The following is a 15,156-nucleotide window of genomic DNA, read 5'->3' on the forward strand; positions in this document are numbered from 1 at the left end:
GGAGAGGACGAATCCTTCTGTGGTAAAATAAAATAAAAAAAAGGTTTAAGTAAACTGCATGGCTTCATAAAAAGTGTACACGGTCTAAAATCAAACTAAATTAAACTAATAAAACCAAAATTTATGTCTGTCCTATGTGTATGTGAGTACTGTTTGTCATTCATGTTGTAAACTTTCCTATCACGCTTCAATTCCCATTGTTCTATGTCTGTCCTTTGTGTTTAAAAAAAAGAAAAACAAAATGAATAAATATATAGAATAAAATTTGACTTTTTCGGAAAATTTGGGTTTAGAACGAACGGTGAGCAACATAAGCACTGAGGGCCAGAACCTGGTCCCCCAAAAAAATTTTCGGTCCCAATTTTTTTTTTTTTTTTCAATTGGAAAACGATAAATTTAGGTGTGGTAAGTTTAGAAAACTTATGTTTGAGTTATTTTAGATGCGTTAAATGAAGTTAATGCCAGAATAACACTTACTAAAGATACAATAACAAAAATAAAGATAGAATATTCCGGTTTTCAGTTCAAAATTAGAAAATTAAGAACTGTAAAGACGGGGGAAAAATCAACTTGAGCGAATTGATGAATGGATTAATTAGAGATAAAAGGTGTTTTGTACAAAATTATCGAAATAGAGCGAATAATTATTTTCAATGAATATGGAGGGAAAATTCATTGAGTGGAATAAAAATGATAAAATGACTCGTAGATCAATACACGTCATTTTTACATTTAGGCTGGTAAGCTAAAAAGGGTGTTAGAAGGTGCAGAAGGGAAAAGTGTTATGTTGGGAATGGATTGTTGGCAAAGCATGTAAGGAAGTTGTTAGATGATCCAGATGTGAAATTTATGAGTGGAATGGACAGTGAAAGTTCGAAGTTTTTGAAGAAATGGCTGAAGAAAGGTTTTAACCACGAAGATCAGATTGAAGGCTGAATTAGTTCACGAAAGGAAAGAAAAGATGAGGAAAGGAAGCGACACAAGATGTGGATTGATCAGAGCGAAAAAAGAAGAAAGGACATTGCAAGTAAACAAGAAAGGAAAAAGTTACAAATACAGAAAGATGAGAGTTGGTAGAAGGAAGTAAAAAGGGAAAATAAAGTAAATCGTTAAGGAGAAGAGCAAGGAGAATACAAGTAAGAGAAGGAAGGAATGTAAAAGGGAAAAGTTATTTAAAGAAAAAAATAATTCGCTGAAAATTGGATATGAAAAACTTGAGACAAAAGTATGAAAAACATCACATTAGTGTTTTTGGAGTTCCTCGTGGTCTTGAAAAACACTATATAAATGCAAACCATTTATGATAGAATAGAATATACCTTTACCGACATAGTTACAAAATGGGTTAACATATTGTGACTGACAATGAAAATTGGCATTACAATCCATCTTCAAAGTGAGGTAAAGGAACAGAGAAAATAAGGTTATAGTTATAATTGATACAATATTTACACAAAAATATTTGCATGTAAAAGGTTACATACAATTGAGGTTTGTGTAATATGCATTTGGTGAATAGACATCGCAGCAAAAAAGTTGTCAGCATTGTGCAAAACATGTGACAGTATTTTTATAGATAAGCTATAAAAATTAATGGAAATTATTTAAAGGATGAAAATCTATTTGAAGGCAAATGAACATAGATATACTATAAAAACACTATTTCGTTGCCATAATGGGAAATATTATAGACTACAGAAATATTGTTAGGGAACTATCGTGAAAACACTACAAAGTAACTAAGGTAAAGTTTGATTTTACAGTAAAAGTGTTGCACTAACAATGTTTTTGAGTTCTAGAATTTTGGTTCTTGTCTCATTTGGACTCAACAACCCGCTGAGGAGAAAATGGGAGGAAAAGCGATCAGGGAAAGGTAGCACTAATAACGATGATGAAGATATTACATAGGATGAAAGATGGTAAGTGAAAAACCAATTTTTATGATATTAAAGGAATATGTCAACAATAAGGGCGTTACAGGTGAGATGCAGAAAAGTTTTGTGTTCATATTCGGCCGGTATGAACCATAACTATGATAAGTAGATCTCATCTTGTTGGAGTCCATCACAGCGATCATCGAGCAGCGATTGGAGGACACCCTGAACTGGTTGCAAGCCAATTGCAGGGCACACAAAGATAGACAATTCACTAGCTCATTCACACGTAGGGACAATTTGGACCAGCCAGTCCACCTGAAATGCATGTTTTTGAAAGAGGTAAGTAAACCGGATAGCCGGAGGAAACTAACGTAAACAACGTAAACAATGAGAGCATGCAGGCTCCGCACAGGAGCCCAGTGGCTGGCTTGGAACACACACACCTGTTCCCAGGTCCTTAGTAATGCCGCACACGTGCTGGCCACTGCGCCACCGTGCTGCACACACATATAATATACACATATATAATATATATATATATATATGTATATATATATATATATATATATATATAAATGAAACAATTTTAAAACTGAACTATCAATAATGATAATATGATAGGAATTTTTGATTCCGTGCACTAGCTTGCTAAAAGATTTATAGAACTAGGCAGCCATCTATGTACCCCTGAAATTTAGTGATACAAAGATCGAAGTATACAAGTATAGTAGATATCTGCGTATTCTTTCAGTTTTGATCATCAAATTATTAATTTATTTTCTGCATTTGTTGATGGTAATTGCAAATAACAGGCTTGTCTTTTTTCCATATTTTTCTACTTTCTGTACTTCCTTCTTTAACATCTTAGTACAACATAATTCGTGATGTCAATCATCAAAGCAAATGAGCCATAAAAGCAAGCTCTCTTTGATGAATTGAACAAGGAAAAAAGCCGTTTGTCTAATAAAAAGACTGACCGTCACTCGACAAGAATTACCAACAACAATGACGTAATCTCGAAGCGACGAGATCTCGTTAGCTAAGATCGGCGTGCAGGAAAATAAAAACTCGTACAGCAAAACCAAAATAACGATTAGACTTGTAATGTGTTAAATCTTTGTTAAAGAGTAACTAAATGATAATGACAAATTAAAGGGAAAAAAGTTGCGTCCCCAGCATAAATGACGTGGGGAAATGAAAACAATGAGTGTATAATACAAGATAACTATACAGAATAGTTTAAAAAGAAAGAATATTTGAGTAACCGAACTAATCATTTCTTGTTGAATATGCGAATAGCAAAAGGGTAATAACTTTAAGACATGTAGTTTTGCTCCTGATAAAGCAGGGACGAAAAAAGCAATGAAGATGACTAAAAAAAAAAAAACGTCCATAATTTTAGTGTTCATCTTCTCGTTCGTAAATGGACAAATTCAAAAGAGGCGTAATATAAAAAAGATTATTTCCTTAGTTGTTCTCCTATTCAATAGTAGATTACTCTCAATAAAATAATGCAGGAACCATTTCAAATAATCAAAATTCTGAAGGAAGTTTGAAAATGACGACAAATTAACACAGAAAAGAAGAATTCGAGACTAGAAATCATTAATAACGTAGCTGAAGCTATTTCAGTCACTGAATGAATTTTTTCCTTTTAAACAGGAAAAAAAAAGAAACAAGTATTAATAGTCTGACCAGATCATGTTAATTTGTATAGCCTTAATCACAAGGGATCTCGAAAGGCTGCTTAGAACAAAGACTAATGCGTAGAAACAAAGATTGTTGTGCAGAATAAAGATTATGAAAATAAAATAAATACAACTCAACAAGATAATTCATAAGTGACAAGTATGTATTGCTCTATAGTGAATCAATAAAAGATTGATTATGATTACAGAGAGAACAAAATACAATTAGAAAAGTTATGACATTAAGTTCGATTTGGCATTTTTTGAGAATTTTTTTTTAGATCTTTTGAGATTTTTGATGTTTAGATAGTGTGAGGGTTTGGAATTTTGACAAATTTAGCCCAAAGGACAATTGGGAGGACAATTGATTACACACTGAATTTTTTTTAGATTGAGTGTTACGATTGACAAGTGATAAACAAATGTGTAATAAATACTGACTTATGGTTTGGTTAAGTTAAAAGGAAACGGTTTCTATGGAAGAGCATTTTTAGAAGACAATAAGAAACTGATCAATCTTGAAGAGGGTCATAGGAAATAAAAGTAACGGATTAGTTGATTTCGAGACATATCGGGCTAATTTAAGAATAATTGCATGGGAAATAAATGGATAGAAATTGATTAAACTAAGATAATGTCTACTAGTACTTAAATTTAGAGAAAAATTTAAGACATTGAATAATCCGGCCAATTTACAAAAAAAAAAATCCCACTACATAAGCACAATGGAATTAACGAGACTCTTAAGTGCCAGTGAATTCCACAAAAAGACTTCTTTTTGAAAGTCCGTGCACTCTTCAAAGGACATACCAATCTGTCAAAAAGAAATCATGGACAAAAATCATTTGCTGAAAGAGCCAAAGACATCATTCATCCATTATCTGCGCCGCTTATCAACAGCGAGGCCAAGGGAGTGATATGGAGCACATCCCAGCTACGCTCATCAACAACGAGATCAAGGAAGTGATGGGGGCACATCCTAGCTGCTTTTCAGACAGCTAACAGGAGATTCCTGCAGTCGTTGCCAGTGGAATTGACAAAAAAGTCAATAAAGTCATTTTGTGTTTGACATGGACACATTTTTGAAAAACTATTTTTGATGGGCCAAAAGCAACATTCAAATGGTGAATGTAATGTGGAATAAGCAAATCAAAAGACTGAAAGACAACAACATTCAAGAATACGTCTGCTTGAAGTTATATAGAGTCTTGTTAATACAAAGTGTAAATGTATTTGAGGAAGATTGATAAATTCATCTTGCAAATTTATAAATGTGTCTGATTTCACTCCTATTCATAGATAGTGAACTTAGGTTTTAACTCAGGGGGGAAATTTTGAGACATTCAGTAAAATATAAGTTAAAACCTAGTTTTTCCGCAATTGATGAAAAATTGTCTTCTGAATAAGCTCTCCATAAAACTTTTTGAGATTCAAATTACGAAATTTGGACGAATAGAAAAATATTACACAAAAGAAATGTTGTAATATAACAAAATTTACAATTTTTGTCAAATTGATTAACAAAAATCAATTAAAATAACCATTCACCATTAGAAAATCGCCCACATTGAGAACATTTTTGGATGGTATTTTTCATTTTTGGCAAAATCATTCACTTTGAGCGTGAATTACCTGCTTTCTTTGCAAAATACTGTTAATTTGCACAAATTTACTTACTGAAAAGATAATACATAGGTTATGATTTTTACAAAAGGCAAAACAAAGAGTGAATCATGACAATAAAAACGTGTTTTCTTGGGCTAAATTGATAATTTAACAATCTACCCTGGTCATCTGCCTCGAGGCGAATGGCCAACAGCAAGATAACACATTGAAATCAAAAGAAAATGCAAATAAAAAATGCATACAATTTTTTTTCTCGAATATGATCAATCTACAAAAGAGAAAACACTCAATCACTCAAATCAGGGTAAATGATTCTGACAAGGATAATGGTTAAACTGATTCAGTGACTGGATTTAGTGAAAAAGCAAAATTTGAAATTTAGAACTGACAATTTAAAAAATAAATTGTTTATCTTCGAGTTGGAATTTTGGGATAAAATGCTCAAAATGGATAGGGCATCTTATAGTGGGGATTTTGATTTCCACTTATAATAAATATAAAGACAACTTAAGAAAATATACGAATCTATAAATAAATTTGTTTTTTTATTTGTTTGGAGCCACGAAAGTCTCAACAGGGGGGGAGAGTAAATTATGGGTAACATAAACCATTAAAAAAAAAAATTAAGTCCTGACTATCCTTTTTTTTCCCCAACTACAGCTTTCCCTGAATATCCAGTTCTATGATATTCATTATGCTTCTCTCATCCATACAGGAGATGGTGACCCCTGCTGAACAGATGACGGAGTTCTGTCAGCCCAGGGAGTTTCAAACCTAACAAGGGCAGTGGTCAGGACTCTGGGGAGTGTGCCAGCACTCGTGCCATCAGCTGTGTCCCCTACACACGTCCGCCACGAGGCAGGAGGCTGTCATCCCAGGGAAGAAGCTAACTTGCCAGATCCGAAAAGAGGAGCAGTCCAATGTGGACAACTGGATGGTGTCATCTCATCTACAAGCAACACATCATCACGCCAGGAGGTGTGGGGATCCTTACGGTGGCCATGCTCATGAAAAACTGCATCAAAGCCGCCAATAGTGCCCTGATCTATTCTTCCAAAAGAATAGGCATTGGACTCTACAATATCTAGAGAAATGGTGGTCGTAAAAGTACCAAAATAAGATTGTTATGTTGAAAACTTTGGACTTTGCGGACTGCGTTGTTACATTGGTATCAGTTCCCATACACCAAATTTAAATGGACTTAGACAGCATTGTCTAAAAGGACTTATCCCTACCAATAAAGGGAAATCTCCCTATTGCACACGCGAAGATCTGAGCGGGTAAGCTAATCGAGTCCCGTTCACCAAGTCATCCAGGCCCTGTGGAAACCAACGCACAGGCAGGGTTCTTTGTTTTGTGTTTTTAACTATCGCACATTACTACTACGTTTTCTAGCATAAGAAACACTCTCGACCTCATGGAAATGAGGTGGGAGGAGGGGAATTTTTTCCTTTACGAAGGTTTTTCGCCCCTCCACGAAACTACCAACCTGTTGTATTTCTTAATGATGTGTTAACTTGAAAACCTCTGGTATTATCACTGATGTCCTTCGAAATCCACAACAGGGGGGAAATGTAAAAGCTGATCATATTTAGTTAATTGTGTATTTCTCTGTCTTCTATGTTACAAATAATCCTGATGAGCTTGACTTAAATTACAACTCATTTTGTACTATTTTTGAACTGAAAGATATATATGACGTCCTTGGTTATTCCTACGCATGTGCGAACTTTGAACCGTAGACGTATGTGTGACGTCATTGATACTTTCTGCGCATGTGCACGCTTTTGAACAAAACCCGGCTGCAGCGCGGGAAACTTGTGAGACTTTTGTATTAGTCTACCCACTGCGCAGTGAATAAATTCTAAAACTACATTTGCCTCTCTTACTGATCACTTCAGTTTTAACCTATTACGAAAATATTATCCCTAACAGACTGGCAGGCGGCAGAGTCGGAGTCGGACTGGCAGGCGGCGGAGTCGGACTGGCAGGCGGCGGAGTCGGACTGGCAGGCGGCGGAGTCGCAGTCGGACTGGCAGGCGGCGGAGTCGGACTGGCAGGCGACGGAGTCGGACTGGCAGGACGGGGAGTCGGACTGGCAGGACAGGGAGTCGGACTGGCAGGACGGGGAGCCGGACTGGCAGGACGGGGAGCTGGACTGGCAGGACGGGGAGCCGGACTGGCAGGACGGGGAGTCGGACTGGCAGGACGGGGAGTCGGACTGGCAGGTGTCAAATCCTCCCGGGACCCCATTCGAGGCACAGCATAGGCCACGACGGGCGGGGCCGTGGTTCGAACGGGTAGGGAAGGATACCTCAATGGGTGCTTGCCAAACGGCGTCCTCCAGCTCTCCCCAAATCGCGCAGGGATCGTTTGCTGAGTTCAAATGTTGGCTGGCTCATTCTGTCACGAGGTGGAGTGGAAGGGGGCTGTCACGAGGCGTGGTGGAGTGGAAGGGGTGACCAGACTGGAACGGAGGCAGGAAGGGAGAACTCAATTGCGTAACGATCCAAAACTTTTATTCACCAAAATAAAAGTTGTCCAAAACTCTGGGACATGACAAAACAAACAGTTGTTTCTTCCAACGCAACTAAACAGGACAAGACATAACAGAACGGACAATGTTTAAAACTAAAACAGGACAAGGCATAACAGACCGGGGAATGTGTATATAATGAGCCAGCCCCCGCAAAGCCCACAATCCAGCCTTAAATAGCAGACATGCGATTAGTTGAACTGCTTCAGCTGGTGCCCAGGGGGCGGGGCAGACTGGTCGCCAAGGCGACCATGACAGCTTTTCCTCTCCCTTTTCTCCATTTTCCTTCTATTTTTTTGTGTCTTTTCCCCCCAGCTATTTACTTCTTTTTTCTTGTTTTATATATATATTTTTTTCTTTTATCACTCTTTTTTCCTTTCCTGTTTTTTTTTTTTTTTTTTGACCACCCCGTGACCCAAAAAAAAGACAGAAGAAAAATGGATGTAGCGGTGAGTGCAGTCTGCAACAAAGGAAAGACAAAAAAAAAGAAAACGGGAAAGGAAAAAAGAATGTTAAAAGAAAAATATATATATAAAGCAAAAAAAAAATAGCCGATATTTTGGTTGACTCTCTTGAGTTTTGTTCTGTAACAGTTGTAGTAGATTTGTATTTCTTATACTGTTAGTTTTTTTAGTTTGTATTGTTTACAACTCGGGCAGCACGGCAGCGCAGTGGTGACGCGTGTGCGACACAGTTCTGAGGTCATGAGATCGAACCTCCTGTGTGGAATTGCATGTTCTCCCTGTTCTTGCGTGGGTTTCCTCTGGGCACTCCGGTTTCCTCACACATTCCAAAAAAATGCATGTCAGGTTAATTGGCCGGTACAATTTGTCCCTAGGGGTGAATGAGCGAGAAAATTCTCTGTCCCTGTGTGCCCTGCGACTGGTTGGCAACCAGTTCAGAGTTTCCCCTGCCCACTGCCCGAAGATAGCTGGGATGGGCTCCAGCACCCCCGCAACCCTACTGAGTATAAGTGGTGCAGACAATGGATGGATGGATGTTTACAACTTTACACTATTTGTACTTACCGAATTCTCACAATATTGTGCAAAGGAAGGTATAGCTGGTATAGTTGACATTGTTATATTTATTTTCATATTTTCATTACATTGCTGCTTTTTTATTTGACTTGCTTGGTTTTGTTTTGACACGTTTGTAATATAAATATTTATATTTATTCTTTTATACTGTTAAAGTTAACAGTAAATTGTAGTTATTTAATGAAAACAAAAACATTTTAGTGCTTAAACTTGTATGCTTTGTCCATTTTAAATATAATCTAATTCAAGAGGAAAGGGTTCAATTATTCAATGATCATGACATTTCCAAGCATCGGATCGGTAACAATCGATCTACAACGATTTACATAGATAGGATCGGTACTTAAATTCCCAGTATCGCCCACCCCAAGTGTAATCTCAATATAATTATAGTTAACTCCTACTAGATGATCCTATTGCTTTAAGAATGAGTGCCACAGCTGAGATCCTTTTCTTGTGCATAACAATGGGTCCCAAGAAAGTTAGTGATAGGGGGAGGAAAAGTAGAAAAAAGTGACACAACAATTGAGTCGAAGAAGGAAATTATTGTGAGATATGGGTGCCATTGAAGCACTGCTAAAAAGGAAAGTAAATTTAATATATTTAGTTTTTTTAGCTGTTTACCAGTATATTAATGTTTATCATCTACATAATCAAATAATTATCAATGTTAAGGTTAGGGAAGCACAAGAGAAAAACGAGCAGCAGGTTGAAATTGTCCACATGATGTTGCCAAAGCCAGGTGCCTCTCACAAATCCTGTACTTGTATTTCTGTCTCTTTCTCTCTCTCACTCTTCATACCTTTTTCTCTCACTCTCTCTCATTCACTCTCTCTGTCTCTTTTTCTTTCTTTCTTCCCCTGTCTCTTCCTCACTCTGTGTCTTTTTACCTTCTTTTGCTCTCTTCCTTTTCTCTTTGCCTCTCTTGCTTTCCCCTTCTCTTTTTCCACTTCTCTCTTTCTCCCCTTCTCTTCTCTCCTCTCTCTCTTTCTATTTCCCTTTGTGTTTCTTTCTTTCTCTTTCTTTCCCCCACTCTTATTATTTCACTTTTTATCTCTTTTGTTTCTCACATTCTCTCTTTTTCTCCCTTTCTCTCTTTCTTTGTCCCACCCTCAATCTTTTTCTCTCCCTCTTTATTTTATTTCTTTTTTCTCTCCCTTAGTTGGACTGTTAAGTTTCATTTTCCAGCTAAGTTTAATTTTTGTCAATCCACGCCCCTTTCCAATAAAAAGTGTGGTAAGCCATATTTCGATGCTTGTTTAGGAAGGACTGTGTCCTGTTCACAAGCCCAAAATATTGTTTTTTATTTTGTATTTTTTCTTCAACTGAACTGCTCTTTTCAGCCCTTTTTTCTTCTTCAAAACACTTGGTCGGAATCCTTAAAGTTGATTAGAACATGCGGCTTTGAAACACTCGTTTTCTAATGCACCAAACAATACAGCGACACTTGGTGGTCAAATAATACACAATGTCCTTTCAACTTTCATGTCAAAGCAGGGGCCTCAAAATATAAACCCGGGGGCCGCAATTAGACCATGTGTCGCAAATTTGAGACCCTTAATATAGACGATATGACAGATTCAAAATATTTAGCGAACACTTTAAAAATTTAATCATCATAATGAATTGATAATTCTTTAATCATCTATTAAAACTAAAGTCCATCAAAAATTATGGAGGGTTGTAACGATAGATTCAACTCAAGAATGTGTCAATAATATCGTGTTTTGTGTCTGGTGGTTTGTTGTCATTTCAGATATTTTTTACAATCAAAATTGTCTAAAGAGAAACACATCAAAACATCAAAATTTCTGACAGAATCGGCTACCAGTCCTACCGGTTGCTTATCCGCCCTGCCACTGAGGGGCTATCCATCTTTTTTATCCATGACAACCAGTCTGTTGATGTCATGCATGAATGTGTTTTTTTCCTTTTATAAGTCTCGTTTTTGGCCAAACCTACATGTCTTCCATTAAATTATGCTGGTTTCCTGCTCACTGTCAGTGGATATTTGCAACGGTTGGTCGTGAGGACCTGCAAGACCTTCTTTGCTGGCCTAAAATATGACTGAATTACAGACACTGCCCGACTTACGAACGATATAGGTACCGGACAAACGTTCGTAAGTTGAATTTGTTCCTAAGTTGCTTAAGTGCTATATTTTGTATGTTTGTGGTTTATATACCGTAAATTCCGGACTATAAGCCGCTACTTTTTTCCCAAACGTTCAACTCTGCGGCTTATTCAGTGATGTACTTTTTCTAACAGCCGCCAGCGGCGCTCAAGTTTAAGGCACATGACGCAGCTTACAAGCTAAAAGCAATCGAGCAGTCCGATAAAGAAGGAAACAGCTACTGCACGCCAACTGTACCTTGCGAGCGTGTTGCTAGCGTGTTTTAGAATAAAGGAGCGTGGGACGTTGTCTATATGACAAAGTCTCTTTTCCATACTGGAGGAAGACAACTTTGATGACGTCAGTTATAGGGAGGAGAAAGATGAGAACGGTTTACCGTGATTTCTACATGTACGGTATGTTTTTTTTAACAGACTTCCTAACTGTATTGCGAGCGTGTTGTTAGTTGCGTTCTGCTACAAGTCACAGGCACGGTTTGGGATGAAACTTACAATATTATTATTAAAGCTTTGAAAACTCTCTCGGTGTACCGTCTTTCTTTGTAAATATGTGTAACCATGTATAATATGTATTTGCAACTGTATATTTTTGTAATGTATTTATTTTGGACACTTATTCTGATAAGTCTTGCACTGACCAATTAAAAAGAAGGGGCGTAACAGACGCGGGGGATGACGGGAAGTGGAGAACGGTAAAGGTGAGTGTTTGTGGACACGGCAGACAATAGTGGATATATATTTTTCCCACCCTTACCTTTGGAAATATACACTTTTTTTCCTTGGATTACTTTACTACGGGACTCGGACTCTGCAGGCCTGCATCAAATGTTAAGTACCGGTATCATTTTCCGTTATTTAGCCGGCTGTGGTTGTTGAACTGAATATTTTGTGTTCAGTTAAAATCACAGGACTCAGGGTTTGGGTTGATTTTGTGATTGTGTTACATGGTTTAATGTGGGCGTATGCGGCTTATATAATGGTGCGGCTTGTGTAAGTACAAAAGCGGTTATCCTCTTAAAATGTGGTGGGTGCGGCTTATAATCAGGTGCGCTCTGTAGTCCGGAATTTACGGTAAGTATGTTTAAGGCTTGTATAAGTTACTTTTGTGGTTTTGTACTAAAAATAAAAATTTCATAAAATAATAGGCTCTATAAACATGAATTAGGTTAAGTGTACCTTACTTTTGGAAGATGCGCTTCAAAAGGTCGTCCTCCGTGGTAAAAAGTGCCCGAAAAAAAGCGTTCCGATCATTTTCTCAACGACATCAAGCTTTCTTATTCCACTTTCATCTCAAAATAAACGTCTCCTCTCTCCTTTACACTTTAGACCAACCATGTTGAATGGATGCACGAGATATTAAACAATAAAAACGTCAAGGTTCTGAGTGCACTGGAGATTCAGTACACATAGCACTGTATGTTTACATACGAACTAGAAAGACCAAGTGGGTATTTTTTTTACTTCCGGGTGGATTCTGGCTGACCTCTGACAGCGCCACAGGCCGGTAGCAGCGGACAAAAGCACTAAAGTAATGTCCTGTACTCGGAAAAAGGTGCACACAATACGAAATCTAACTCACAGCAATGTTTGGATATTTTTCAACATCCCGAAAAAAATGTTAATATCTACCGTTCTACTTAAGTCGAAAGGTCGGAAGTAGGGGAGTGTCTGTATGTGGTTTTAATTAAATTTTGTCCATCAATACTTAATAATAATTCCAAATTGGTCTGTCACCTTTCTTTCGTGGCTTCTCCGCTGGTTGTGCTGCTTCCAGATGTGTGCTTTAATATTCAAGCATTTATTTAATCACACTTCAGCCATTACGTGTTGCTCGGCAGAGTTATTCACCCAGAGGCTTTCAAAATAATCCTGAAGGGTTGTGTCCTGTAACATTAGTATTCGAGAAAACTAAGTTTAGCCAATCAGATACCGAGCTGGCATCTGAGAGTCTTCTCGTGGGGCTTGAGCAACATCACCGGATTCACAAATTATAATTAGCTATGAGGCAGCAATCCACCAAAGTGGTAGCCACAACAGTTGTTAAACATCAAGGGAACAATCTGTACAAGGAAGTATATTGTGTTGAATTGAAAGCAAAAGGTTGCACGACTCCTAAGCAAGCAAGCCTTTCGCAAGCCGTAAAAGATTTTGTCCACCATTTTCAGCCTAGAGATAAGATCGTAAGCCCGAGCCCAAGCCTGACTTGTTCCGAATTTGGGGCTGGGTTGCTAAGTTGGTCGGGCTGAGCTTCTATCTTATTATCCGTCCATCATTGTTCTTCTTTGTCTTTGTCTATACAGTCTTGTTTAACTCTGTTATAAAAGACAGGCAATACGTGTCGCGCATCAACATGACACAGAGGCCTTTGGATCCACCCCTTTCTCGCGCAGACTGTGCTCTGCGGCATCCGGTGACGTCTGACCCAGAGAACAGGGCGCGCGGCGGAAGTTAGCCAAATTCACCTCTCCTTTGGACTCCTCACAGATGAAATAGGAAATTTGAATTCCAAGAGCTGGCTCATAGAGCCGGTTCATTCGCAAACGACACATCACTAATTCGGACTGGAGCTGAAGGCCTAGGGGTAAAATTCATGGCTTGTCACTGGTCATTTGGCCCTGTGAGAAGGCAAGAGCCACAAGCGCGCGTCTTACATCCATCCAGACAATTTCTAGACCATGTATTCTCTTGGGGATCGCAGGAAAGAACAGGTCTTTTTCCCCTTATTTTTTGTCATCCATCTCAAGTTTGTGTGCTTGTACATTAGTGTGTTGGTTTGGCGAAGGTGGCCCGACATTACATTTGCTTCTCCTCTTTGCCAGCACAAGAAGTCCTTCTCAGGTTTTCTTTAACTTTGACAAACTCAGGAGCTGTCAGATGGTTTTCCTCATCCTTTTGCTGCTCCAAGTCCATCTGAAATGACATAAAACAATAATAAAGTAATGTCATTACCCTCTTATTACCATCGGGGTGCCGGTGCTATTCAAATTACCGTAACTCTGCTATTGTTAAAAAAATCTTAATAAATCAAAGTTGTTCTGCAAAACACCCACAAGGTGGAAGCAACTTTCTTCAATGGTATCTCAAAGGGATTCACGTGTGGCAACAGAACAATCACGGGTAAGAAATGACACAGTAGAGACATAATTAATGCATTTTGTTAATCATTTTTGCTTATCTAAAGCCAACAAAACATTTTTTTGAATCTTATGAATATTTCTTTATTACTTTTGATTAGCTAAGGAGCAATTAATTGGGGTACTGATGGGTCATGTAAAATGTGGGTCTGTCTCCAGGAATTGCTTCTGTCCCATCAAACACCTAGCCATGGTGAAAAATAGTTCACAATATATGGACAACTGAGAGCAAGACTAAACTTTTTTTGTATATCATATCTGTTCATATATCCAGTTTATGATGTGTTACAATGTGCTCATGACCAGTTCCAGTCGCTACTTCATTATAATCCTGAAAAATCCAAGTCCGTTTTTTGCTTTGTTTCTTCTTTTGAACTGTTATGACATTTTCTTAACACATAGATATGGTAGATATTGAAAGTTTGAGTTGTTCTGAAAAAAAGGGCCAAGAGTAATCACTCATAACATGATTTCTGACTCTTTTTGTGGCCAAAATAAAAAAAAAAAAAATCCAGGCGGCCCGTATGATACTTGGCAGTGTGTATTTTTTGACCACTGAATGTCTGGCAGATCATTTATTATTATTTTAAGAATTATTTTTGTTAGTTTTTAATAATAAACTAAAATTTGAAAGAGATCTAATAATTTGGAAAGTCAAAAATTGCAACAACATTATTAAGTAAAAAAATAACCTGATTTACCTCTGGTTTTGGCTATCCGATTCCTAGCACCGCTTCATGTGTCCTACTCCTGAAAATTTTGTGTTTGTGTCTCAGTTGTCAACACTGGCAGTGCATTATGGCATTGAATTTAAGTCAGCAGAAGTAGTGGTGGCAAAAAAAACTCAATAAAAGCAAGAAGGAGTCTGCTGCCATTGAACACACACTATTGGTGTGTACAATCTCCTGGAGATTGAAATGTTTCCCACTCTGAAGAGAGTTTTACAGATTCGCCTAACAATTCCAATAAGCAGCTGTAGCTACAAAAAGATTTTCAGCGCATTACGCCGGCACCCTACCTGGCTTTGACTGAACATAGTTCAAACCAGCTCTGTGATGGAAATTCAAAAATATGTGCTTGACCAAGTGCAACACCAAAAACTTATTAACACGTTTGCAGACC

At 37.8% G+C, this 15,156-nt stretch overlaps 1 protein-coding gene across 4 annotated transcripts in view; it reads right to left on the minus strand.

The window, feature by feature from the left end:
* Positions 1-7,688: 7,688 nt before the first annotated feature.
* The window catches only part of LOC148363516 (protein FAM107B-like), a 56,801-nt gene continuing 49,333 nt past the window's right edge, over positions 7,689-15,156 (minus strand). For all 4 annotated transcript variants that reach the window (XM_088337422.1, XM_088337424.1, XM_088337421.1 and 1 more), the window contains one exon: positions 7,689-13,810. In XM_088337422.1, coding sequence (XP_088193548.1) covers positions 13,694-13,810 — 117 coding nt within the window. In that variant the 3' untranslated portion in view covers positions 7,689-13,693. The remainder of the gene's footprint in view (positions 13,811-15,156) is intronic.

The sequence above is a fragment of the Urocampus carinirostris genome, chromosome 6 (genome assembly GCF_059441175.1).
Source record: "Urocampus carinirostris isolate Australia breed hairy pipefish chromosome 6, RoL_Ucar_1.0, whole genome shotgun sequence".
In the NCBI taxonomy this organism is placed as follows: domain Eukaryota; kingdom Metazoa; phylum Chordata; class Actinopteri; order Syngnathiformes; family Syngnathidae; genus Urocampus; species Urocampus carinirostris.